This window comes from Aotus nancymaae, unplaced genomic scaffold, assembly GCF_030222135.1.
Source record: "Aotus nancymaae isolate 86718 unplaced genomic scaffold, 86718_ANA_hifiasm-v0.15.2.pri h1tg000067l, whole genome shotgun sequence".
NCBI classification, from domain to species: Eukaryota; Metazoa; Chordata; class Mammalia; order Primates; family Aotidae; genus Aotus; species Aotus nancymaae.
Genome location: NW_026988482.1, coordinates 12,504,128 through 12,515,970, shown reverse-complemented (window position 1 = coordinate 12,515,970; position 11,843 = coordinate 12,504,128). Strand labels below are relative to the sequence as shown.

At 35.5% G+C, this 11,843-nt stretch overlaps 1 protein-coding gene across 4 annotated transcripts in view; it reads right to left on the bottom strand.

Annotated features, from left to right (window-relative positions):
• Positions 1 to 3,019: 3,019 nt before the first annotated feature.
• The window catches only part of CCDC50 (coiled-coil domain containing 50), a 72,559-nt gene continuing 63,735 nt past the window's right edge, over positions 3,020 to 11,843 (bottom strand). For all 4 annotated transcript variants that reach the window (XM_012448933.2, XM_012448932.3, XM_012448935.2 and 1 more), the window contains one exon: positions 3,020 to 10,220. In XM_012448933.2, coding sequence (XP_012304356.1) covers positions 10,201 to 10,220 — 20 coding nt within the window. In that variant the 3' untranslated portion in view covers positions 3,020 to 10,200. The remainder of the gene's footprint in view (positions 10,221 to 11,843) is intronic.

Here is an 11,843-nt window from a genome sequence, read left to right as displayed (position 1 = left end):
GTTTAAATGAAATATTGGTTGGCTGCTCGTTTGTTATTTTCTTCCCTTATTCCTTCCTGTTTACATCAAGTATAATTATTGGTATAAAAGAGGTTTTCAATACCCATTACTAAACTGCATTCTAGCCTGGGCAAGAAAGCAATACTCCTATTCTCTCTCTCTCTTTCTTTTCCTTTTTCCTCCTCTTCTTTATTCTTTTTCTTTCTTTCTTTCAGAAAAAAAAAAAAATCTGGAAAAGGCTGCTAGTCCAGGCCCAGTACCCCACCACACACAAAAAAGTAGCCAGGAGTTCCTTTTCTCTTTTATACACATGCACATAAACATTTATACACATTTATACATACACACACATATGCTAACTTTTCAGTTCTCATGCACTCAAATAAATACAAGGGGATATGAAGCTATTTAAGCATATATGATTCATAAGTACAGGGAAAATGTTTCTTGTATTGTCAAGATTATTTTTATAATTTGACTAAAGAAGGGTAAGAGGAAAAAGACTTGAAGGAAGTGAATACTCAGGAGGTGGAAGGAGACACTGAGACAAAGAGGATGAGGTAGCAAAATTTGCCTCTTGATTTTTTTAACCTTTTTACTTTTCAGTCATTGGCCAAAAGGATATCATTATTTGTCCTGTCAGCCAGACATTTCTTCACTAGCAGTTTAAACTTATGTGGAGAAAAAAAAAAAAAAAGAACCAAAAACCAAACACCACATATTCTGACTCATAAGTGGGAGCTGAACAATTAGAACACATAGACACAGGAAGGGGAACATCACACACCGGGACCTGTCGGGGGTCAGGGGCTAGGGAAGGGATAGCATTAGAAGAAATACCTAATGTAGACAACGTGTTCATGGGTGCAGCAAACCACCATGTCACCTGTATACCTATGTAACAAATCTGCACATTCTGCACATGTATCTCAGAACTTAAAATTCATCAAGAATGTGGCAAGCCAGTTACTAACCACATCCATTATTAAAAATTAAACAAATTACAATTAAGTAAATCATATTAAAAACAAAGATTATAAATATTACTATTTATTTTACTGTTATCTATACTTTTGAGGTTATATCTATTTTATTTCTGTAATGGAAATACTACATAATGGTGTGCTACTTATTGATTCTGTATTTGGTGATGCCACATTGATATGACATCACTGATATATGAAATAGGCCATGGATAGAGATTTGTACCATGGATATTGGAAAAACTTAAATCAGAGCTTGAATTATTGTTTTGTTGACTGTCTACTTTAAAAAGATAGATGTGCTTAATAACTGGCCTTAAAAAGATGGGGGAAAATGTTAACATCGTTAATACTGTAGAATAAAACTTTAAAATGTCTGTAGCTGTTACATTGTGAATAGCACAAAATACTGAGGAATATTCTTTAAGTGCTTAAAAAGTTTTAAACTCAGCAAAGAACTGATATTGTTAACCAGAGTCGACTTCAGACATCCAATTCTATTGTTATACTCTCATTTTGTCAATATAAGTGAAAATGCCAATCGATATTCATTTCAGAATTGCTCGTTTGTTAATTGCAACCATAGGTTAACTAAAGATACATGAGTTTGAATAAATCAATGAGAACATTCTATAAGTTCACTATACAGAAGAGAGATTACATATTATTTCTAAATTGTGTATTACATATCCTTTCAGTAAAATTTGTAATATGTGTATTTTTTGCAAACACACACACACACCCATACACACACACACAAGTTAATGACAATCTACTGGATGTGGAGATACAAGTAGCTGTAAATAGTGCTGTGAAGAATGAAAGATCACCCTTGAGGCCTTTCATGATGGAATGCCTAGGAAGTCTTTTTGATTCTGCAGGCACCCAGTAGTGCATAAAGCCGCTCTCTTCCTGGCAACATCTTAAAAGAAATTAGCAGCCCTTGACAGCAGGACTCCTCAAATGTTACACTTGAAGGCGTACTTCAGGCAAGTGAACTGAGGTACAGAGCAGGATAAATGATGTCCCAAGTCCCTGAAACAAGCTCATAGCAAAGCCTGGACTAGGATCCACATCTCCTTATTACTGTAGATTTCTTTAGTACACTGATTTTGCAGCAGTCTTTAGTTTGTGTTCGTTCATTTAAGCATGATACACAAACACAATGGAGGCACGGAATTGGTCTTCCTGCCCTTGAAATGGGGACAAAATTGTCTTGAAACTGTGACTCTAGGATTTGCAGTAGTCCAAAACCCTCTTAAAGGTTTCCCCAAATTTCTAAGGTGTGCAAGGTGGATAGCTGTCTCTTAGCTGCTTTAAGGGACTTTCTAGTATGTTACTTCTTCACGTGGCCACATGGCCACATGGCCATAGCCTGACAGACTCAAGTCATATTCCACATAAATCACCCTATCTCCTTGAGTACCTTACCACAGATTAAAGGGAGCTATTTTACTTACATATTTAATTTTTTTAATTGGCTTCTACATGCATCAATTTTTTCCATTAGTAACTTTAGTAATCAGAGACCAAAGGTTGAAATCAACATACCAATCTTCTTCAACTAAATAACAGTATAACCTGCACACCACTGGTACTACTCAGGATCTAGCAGAGACTACAGAAACCATTTAGATTCCCTGCTCTATTTACCATAGAGGAATCTGAGGTCTACAGAATCTGCTATAGGGTGGCTAAATAGTGACATCTTTAAAAATTAATTTAGTAGTCACCGAAAATATTTTTAAAATACCTGATACATGTTTCCAGAATCATTTCCCATATCGTGGCTATTCTATCAAAACAACTAAAATAAAAAATAAGTCCTATAAAGGTAAAACATTGAATAAATCAGTTATCCATTTTCTCAAAACACATTTAAGTGTCTACAAGGTGTTAGGTATAGTGCAGGCGAGTTGTGCATGGAGTCTTTAATCATTAGGATTATTGTGTGAACATCCACTTACCTATTTTTTCTCCCAAATACATCAAACCACCATACACTACACACAAAACAAAGGTACTTCTCCAACTGATCCAACTTGGCAGTATTTATTGAGAATTTCAATACACCGGGCTTCATTATCATGTCATACATATTTATAGAAAGTGTATGAAACTGGAGTAAGAGAAAATTTTACTGTTATTAAACAAAACTATTAGGGTCATTTTGTAAAAATAATAATACTCTCATAACTTCCCATCCTAGAATGCTGTAAAGGAACAAAACAGAAATATAAGACAGAGACCACTGACTTAAGAAATGGATGACTTTATTAAGAGAGAAGGACAAGACTGGTGTTTACCTTGGTCAAACCATCCAGGAAAACAAAGCACACAGACTTATAGAATACTTTGGTTTAAAAATTATTCATAATATCAATATTAAACCTGATGTTTAAAGAACCCAATGAGAAATATGGTGTAAAAAACAAACCATGAAAACACAAGCTTGCATAGATGAATTAATGTAGATGTACAACTGGCATTTAAAAAAGGAGGTTTGCGTTTTGGGAGTGACTTAACAATGCTGAACACCCCAACCTCCCAAGACACATGAAATTCACCAGCACCACGTTTCTCATTTTCCTCAATGAGGTCATGAGCAGGAACAACTTGTGCTGTATGAAGGTGAACTGAACGAGACTGCTTCCATTGGCCTAGTCCAGATGGGTGTGTATATTCCCATTAGAATCCACCACTGGTCACCTTTAAGGCATCCACAAAGTGTCCCTAACAGTTTCACTTAATCTCTAGATGTGGTTTGAGGCAGCCTCTGTTTTCTGTCCTCACACAGGCAACTATATTCCATCAAGGTTCTGTTTAATTCCATGAAATAGCTATCTCAAAGCTGCCTGTTCTTCTAGGGCTTGGTTATAAATCCATGAGCATTTGGGATAACAATCCTTTTGTTTTATAAATATATCTACATTCCAAATATCAAAGGGGCACTTACTAAAGAACCTGAAAGTGCCTGGGCAATGTGTAGTCTCTCTCTCAAAAGACCATTTTTCCAAATTATGACACAAATGATAGCATCACCTCAGATTTCCTGAGCAACTTCATTTATACGAGAAAATTCTTACACTTTTGAATTCAGCACCTTTTCAAAATATGTGCTAGAATGGATTCATCTTAGGGAAAACCCCATTACAGAGAATTCTCATTTTGGACCATCATTTTTATATGCTATCTCCCCAGTGTATCCTCTCATTATTTGTAACAATTTATGAAATAAATACTGGGTTGCCTGTAAGAGGAAAGTAAAAAATACAGCTTTTTCTGAGAAAGAGCATTTGGCTTGCAGTGTACAGCAAGAGCTGAAATTAGAAACCATAGGGATTTCCAAGGCCAATTCGACCAAAAGTATAAAAATTCTGATGCCAAAAACCTTCTCATCAAATTTAACAGCTAGAAATTATTTTAGCAATTATAGTCTGAAATCCAGTGTAACAAAAATGTATCCCAATTATATGACATTTCATAGTATAGTCTCTTAGCTGCCTTCCCTTACATGTTCTTACTCCTTGATCTTTCATGAAGAAAATGTCACTGAAACCCATCTTTCACATTTTCTATCATTTATATATGAACCTCACCAATGAATAACGGGGCATTAAGTTACACAATTAATTCTGCCCTTATCTGAAATGCTGAAACCTGCACAATGCTGGTTCCCTATGCTATGAAGTTACTTGAAAAGGAAAAAAAACATTTTCTAGTTTGCTAAGAATATACAAATGCATCTTACATCTATTAAAACGTTACTAGGCAGTGTTCATATATATATATAATATACATACATATATGAAAGAGAATGGTTTTTAGGGCCGTATAGTTCTACAACTCAACATGATTACTTACAAGATTGTGTTAGCTTGTGGCATCAAACAGAACCACTCTTCTGGTGTCTTTCTTACCATAGCAAAAGTTTTCCTGCTTCTCTTAAAAGTAAAATAAAAACACTCTTCACATTAGCAGATCTCCCATTTCAAGTAAATGTCTCTGTTTTGTTTTGTTTTCTCCTTTTTTTTCCTGTTAATGGTTAAACATTTCAATACCCAAGGGTGTTGGTGAAATTCTTACAAATAATCTAAATGTCTTCCCTGCACAACAGAACCTTTGGAAATATCTTCTATATAGTCACCATAGAAGACAGTCAACTCTCAATTACTCAAGAAGTGGTCAACTGTAATAAAGGATTTGACCAGGAAATTCTCACACTTTTTCTACCAGTCTTTTTGGTCATGCTACTGCTTATTCAGAGGTTGACAAACAACATGAAATAAAACTATGTATTTACTGTGTTACAGGTCAGCCACGAGTCAGTAGCAGAGAAGGTCCAAAGCTTCTGATGGCAAGGATGCTTGGGGATCATCTGTGAATGTTATATCTCAATGGAAAGCTGACAGTCAGTCACGTAAAGGAAGTAACATACACTGACATCAGAGTCAAACTAATTTAAGGCAGTACTGCTCCTCAGAAACAGTGCTGGCATAAAGTGCAGGTCTCATTGTAAAAGTGACTCTGTAGTACTGCGATTTTTCTCAGTTTACCTTTTCTTTCTTGACTTCTCTAGAATTAAGTTTCAGCGTTTTTAATGACAGTTGTTAAACACCAGGACCAACAATAGCCTCTGTCTCTTTTCTTTAATACTCTTACCTCTCACCATGGATAAAAGAGATTCTTCCACCAAGAATTTGAATGACATTGTGCCCCATGCAGCATTAATAGGACAGTCTCCAGTTTCCTTCTACTTGCCCATATACCTATCATGGGCTAAGAAGAAAAAAGTATTCTATCAACAGTAAGATAAGCAAATATGGCTTTAAGACTCACAGGCACCACCAGAAATGAGAAAATGGGACCATTTTATATAGTCACTTCTCTATAAGCAGTAAGTAACAGATAAAGTAGTTTAAAAATCATTTTTCCTTTTTGCTGAAAGATGAGCTTTTGATTTTGTTATGATTGTTTCTAAGAAAAACTTCTTTTATCAGAATATGGCACTCTATGTACAATGTAATTTACCTTAATACTCTCTACACAAATACTGCCTTCCCAAAAGGGAAAAAGCCTTTGGCTGCAAGTTCTATTCTAGTCTCAGTTCTTCAGAAAGCTGTTTACACAGAGATCTCACTCCTTATCATCATAGTTATCTTTCAAGAAAATAATCACTAAATAATGAATCATCTTGGTATTCCCCAAAGTGATTTTTATACAAAGGCAAGACATTAAAAATCCAGGACTTAGCCAGGCACAGTGGCTCACCCCTGTAATCCTAGCACTTTGGGAGGCCGAGGCAGGTGGATTACAAGGTCAAAAGATCGAGGCCATCCTGGCTAACAAGGTGAAACCTCTTCTCTACTAAAAATACAAAAAAAATTAGCTGGGCTTGGTGCCTTGCCCCTTTAGTCTCAGCTACTCAGGAAGCTGAGGCAGGAGAATAGTTTGAACCTGGGAGGCGGAGGGTGCAGTGAGCCCAGATGGCGCCACTGCACTCCAGCCTGGCAACAAAGCGAGACTCCATTTCAAAAAAACAAACAAAAAAAAATCACGGACTTAAAATGTTAACCACTTATGTGGTAAACTGAATGCACCATATTATAGTAGGTATTTCAAATTTGGCACAACACAAAATTTAGACAAGATTTGACAGTATTAAAGAAAATTAATAATCAGTTAAAAGCTAATTATTTTTATATTGAAAAGTTTTGACTTTGAGGGAAATAGATGAGCAACAATCAGCAATGAATTTACTCATCATCTAGCTGAGCTTCAGGCCACATTAGAGAACAAAAGGCGGGGTGAATTGGGTCCAGAATTTTCTAGAGTGAGTTCAGTAAACATAAAGCCCAAGGTCACACATTTTGGAGTATGCTGACCTAGATCCAAGTGGTCATTGCCATTCTACAAAGGTTTTCCTCCTAGGAGCATCTATTCATATCTTTCTTTTCTAAGTTAGCTATTTCTCTATCATTGAAAACACCTAGGGTTATTTTTCATTTTCTGTTTTTGTAATTTATTGGTATGCTCCTGGTGGTTGTAAAGTAACTTGAGAAACAGTTATAGTATGCAAAGCCACTTTCTGAAAGTCACAATGTTCCTTTGAACACATGTAAACAACTGTCCAGTTCCAAAATAAAATACTTAGGTCTAATAAAATACTTATGTCTAACAGTGGTTTGAACGCAAAAGTCAAATATTTTTCAAGTCAAAACATTTCATCTGACTCTTATCTAACTTCACTTCCAAACAATGACTTATAAACGGTAGAGGAGAGTGGGTGTCTATGTCAAGCAGCCTTATGATAAGGCTCCCTAACATATTTTGTTTATTCAACAATACTGGTGTTAATGAGGCCTGGCCTCCAAAGAACAAAAATACAGAAACAGAAACGTTTTCCAAGGCCAGAATTATTAGTTTACATCACAACATTAAATCATATACTACATTATGGGCCTAAAAATTAAGCTGCATGTGTTCGTTCCAGCAGCAACAACAACAAAAAATGCTTCCACATTTATATAAAAATGACAAAGTAAAAAGCAGAGAGCACAGTGAAGAGTGTCTGGCAGTTCGTTAAAATACAGTTGAGTTGCTTCTATAGTCTCAAACATTATTACATTACTTGCATGAGAAAGAATAAGAGGATTTAAATGGCTGAATTTCATTTCTATCTCCTTATTCATAGGGTAATATTTACTCTGATATTCTTTAAAAAGTGTTTGCTTTACACAAAAATAAAATAAACATAAAATATTTTAAAATTGTAATCTTTTAGAAACCTTGAAAAAAAGTAACAATTTTTCAATAAAGATGTTGAATTAGCTATCACAAGAGAAATACCACCTTTGGTCACTTACTAAGACAGCTAAAACACTAACATTCTGGTTAAGTGTTAAGCGGTGACATTTTTTTTTGAATTAAGTATCTCCAGTTAACATTTGACAATAATAAATATGACTGGATGAAGTATGTGAGAAGCAAGAGAAACACAGAATTTTTAAAATAAAAGTGATCATAGTAAGAGATAGAAAAATAAATATTTATGAAATAAAAAATGGCAAATGATTTTGCCTAGTTATCAAATAAAAATACACTGTTTTTTCCTTTAAAATTACCATAAAAAACTTTGAAGGACATGAAGCAAAATCACAGGGCAGATAAAGAAAAATATAGCATTACTATAAGTAAACAAGGCCTAAGCTTTGGATGTTGAAACCACTATCCAGAATTTGACTTAAGGCCAGGACCTACCATTTTGTCTCCCCTTCTGTATCTAAATGGAGGTTTTCTTTATGCATTTTATCATAGCTATAAGAAGCCCTGTTATTTTCCTTTTCCTCCGTTTCTCCAAAATGACATCACTTAGGGATGCAGATTATCTTTCCGATTAACATTTACCCAAAACTTAACTCAGATGATTTTATTTAAATTCCTACAATATATAAACTTTATTAAATTAAAAATCTTTCTCAAAATGAGATACCCAAATCCACTCTGAGAAACTCTTCTAAACAGCTTCCTGAATATTGCCCAACTTTAAAAGCTATCTGAAAAGGTAAGGCAAACAGAAGGCAGTTCCCAGCGGGAAAAAATTAACATTTTCTCTAGTGATCTATATATTTCCTTCCTAAACAAACGCCCTATTGAAATGCCAAGAATTTCAGATTTATACAATAAAAGATAATAGCAAGTCAAGCTGAGGGGATATATATATATATATATATGGAGTGGGGAGAGAGAGAGAGGGAGAACAAGTGAGCTCGATTGCCATTTGTTATTTAAGTAGTATAGGAAAATAAATATTGCAGTAAGGTTAGCAGCTACACAAAAACTAAATTTCTTGAGGAGGGGCTTAAAGATCTTGAAATAATAATAATGATTATACAAAGGAATACAATCCCTTGCACAAAGAAATACAAATGTTTAAAACCAAATACTTGGCTGGCCGGACACGGTGGTTTACACCTGTAATCCCAGCACTTTGGGAGGCTGAGGCGAGTAGATCACTTGAGGTCAGGAGTTGCAGGCAAGCCTGGCCAACATGGTGAAATCCCGTGTCTACTAAAAATACAAAAAGTAGCCGGGCGTGGTGGCACATGCCTGTAATTCCAGCTACTCCGTAGGCTGAGGCAGAGGAATTGCTCCAGCCCAGGAGGCGTAGGTTGAAGTGAGCAGAGATTGTACCACTGCACTCCAGCCTGAGTGACAGAGTGAAACTCCATCTTAAAAAAAAATACCAAATACTTGAATAAATAACCACTTTATCAAACTCAACTTCATGTTGAATTAATCTAATTATTGGCAAATAAAACATTATTGAGAGGTTGTCAACAAATACTGCAATGACTTTAAGCAAGAGAAAAACCTCAGTCTACAGCCAGAGAGACGGATGGCATCACTATTTATGCAATCATTTTTCAAGTCCATTTCCTTGGCTCTATAAGTAAATGAAAAACAAAAGAAGAGATACAAAGTTATTCATATATCTAAGTTAAAATTTCAGTGAACTAAATTTTTTCCATAAATATTAATAAATGGTCCATTGCCTGGGGGCTTCAGAAAGCCTTGCCACTGAGGCAAAAGCAAAGTGTTAAAGAATGCTATCTAGGCCAATTTCCCCAGGAGGGCTGAGACGGATATGCAAAACCTCTACAGTCCATCTAGTCAGAATAACATACTTCAATTGCTCTAAGTGTTTCTTTTTTAAAAATACTTTATGGTTGTGATTTTCTTTTCCAAAAGAGTACAAAAAGCAAAAGCTCTGTCCTTCAAAATATCATAAACTAATGCAACAAAAAGCTATTTCTTATATTCTTTTATTCTGCGTTGCACCCAAAACATTGTTTTTACTTTGATCATTCATCTCCATAAAATTTGAATTGCTAAATAAGGCCTACTCCCTAGATATCAAACTTCTATACCTAACAAAATGGCAGCTTACAGAGATCTTAGATACTGTATCCCAGGAAGTATATGCAGCATAGAGGTGGCCAATATTCAGAAGCTACATTTTCTCATACTGCCCAAGTGATCATGGATAACCAAAACATTTGAAATGAATTAAAATTATTTATGGTCAGAAATATATGCTTGAGGATAAATCCCAGGAATGCAAACACAGATGAAAAAAATATGTGTAGAATTCATTCTGTATCACCCAGTAATATCTGCTAAAGTGAGTCCATTTTCAAGGCAGATTCTTAGGTTCTTAATGCTTGTAATGAAAACCTGGGGAGGGGAAGAAAAAAGGAAACACAATTAAGGAAAAACTTTTGAAACTCAGACAGCTTTTTCTCCCTGCCCCAGCAAAATAACTTTATTTCTATACATTTCTAGTAGTACTTGTTTCTTGATTCTGACATATATACAGAATCAATGTGTTATTTTAATATTATGCATCAAATGTACGTCAAGGACAGTACAAAGGTACCCCCCCAAAAGGTGATGCATATATAGTTTGAGAAAGAAAAATAGGAGCTACTTCGTTAAATCAGGAACAGTGAAAATGCCATTGATGAAAACTGAGGTGGGATGTTTTGATGAAGATGTTTATAATGTCCAACTATCCTCCTTTTTAAAATAATGCCTTTTGACTTTTTCTCAGTATTGAATCAAAGTCAGAATGGGGGGAGGGAAGCTTTCTTAAAAATGCAAATGCTTGACAACCTCCATCCAGAGATGCTGATTTAAGTAGTCTAGAGTGTCATCTGTGCAATGGTATTTTTAAATGACAGCAGAAAATGTAATTTAAAGAAAATTCAGGACATTATTATTAGATTTGGAAATGAATAACAATACCACCTAAGTCTTCAAAAATCATAACAAATAAACAGCATCAATAAGATCTAATATAGTTGCAAAGTCTACTGCACTCTGCAAACTTCTTTTACATATTTAACCTTTAATGATCCTGACAACTCTTGACACTTTCTATTTAGACTGCCTCCACTTTGCAGATGAGGAAATTAACATAAGAAGCTACCTTTTCACCATTTCATTTTACAATTCATAAAATCGTACATAAGTGAATGCAGATCCTTGCAAGAGCAAATACAACCCAACTGTTCCTTCTGTCTGAGGTGTTTGAACCAGAGCAACTCCATCTTGAATAGGGGCTGGATAAAACAGGGCAGAGACCTACTGGACTGCATTCCAGGAGGTTAGGCATTCTCAGTCACAGGATGAGATGGCACAGGACACAAGTCAAAAAGACCTTGCTGATAAAATAGGCTGTGGGAAAGAAGCTGGCCAAAACCAAGATGGTGACAAATCTGAACTCTGGTTGTCCTCACTGCTCATTATATGCTAACTATAATGCATCAGCAGCATGCTAAAAGACACTCCCAACAGGGCCATGACAGGTTACTGATGCCATGGGAACGTCCAGAAGTTACCCTACATGGTCTAAAACAGGGCGGAATCCTCAGTTTCAGGATTTGCCCACCCCTTTCCCAGAAAATTCATGAATAATACACCCCTTGTCAGCATATAATCAGATAACCATAAAAATGGGCAACCAGTAGCCCACACTGCTGCTCTGCCTACGGAGCAACCATTCTTTATTCCTCTACTTTCTTACTAAACTTGCTTTCACTTTTAGGGATTCCCCTAGAATTTTTTCTTACAGGAGATTCAAGAAGCTTCTCCTGGAGTCTGGATTGGGACCCCTTTCTGGTAACACATTTTAAAGGTTTCGTCCAATTTAGATATCTATATTTTTTCTTTATTTGCTTTGTCCCATTTTTCTTTTGCATAAAAGTTATGTGGGAGGTATGCATGCATATTTTAAATCTAATTGAGTCATACGTAGATAGGAAACAAGAGCCACTATAGAAAATGCAGTCCTACAGA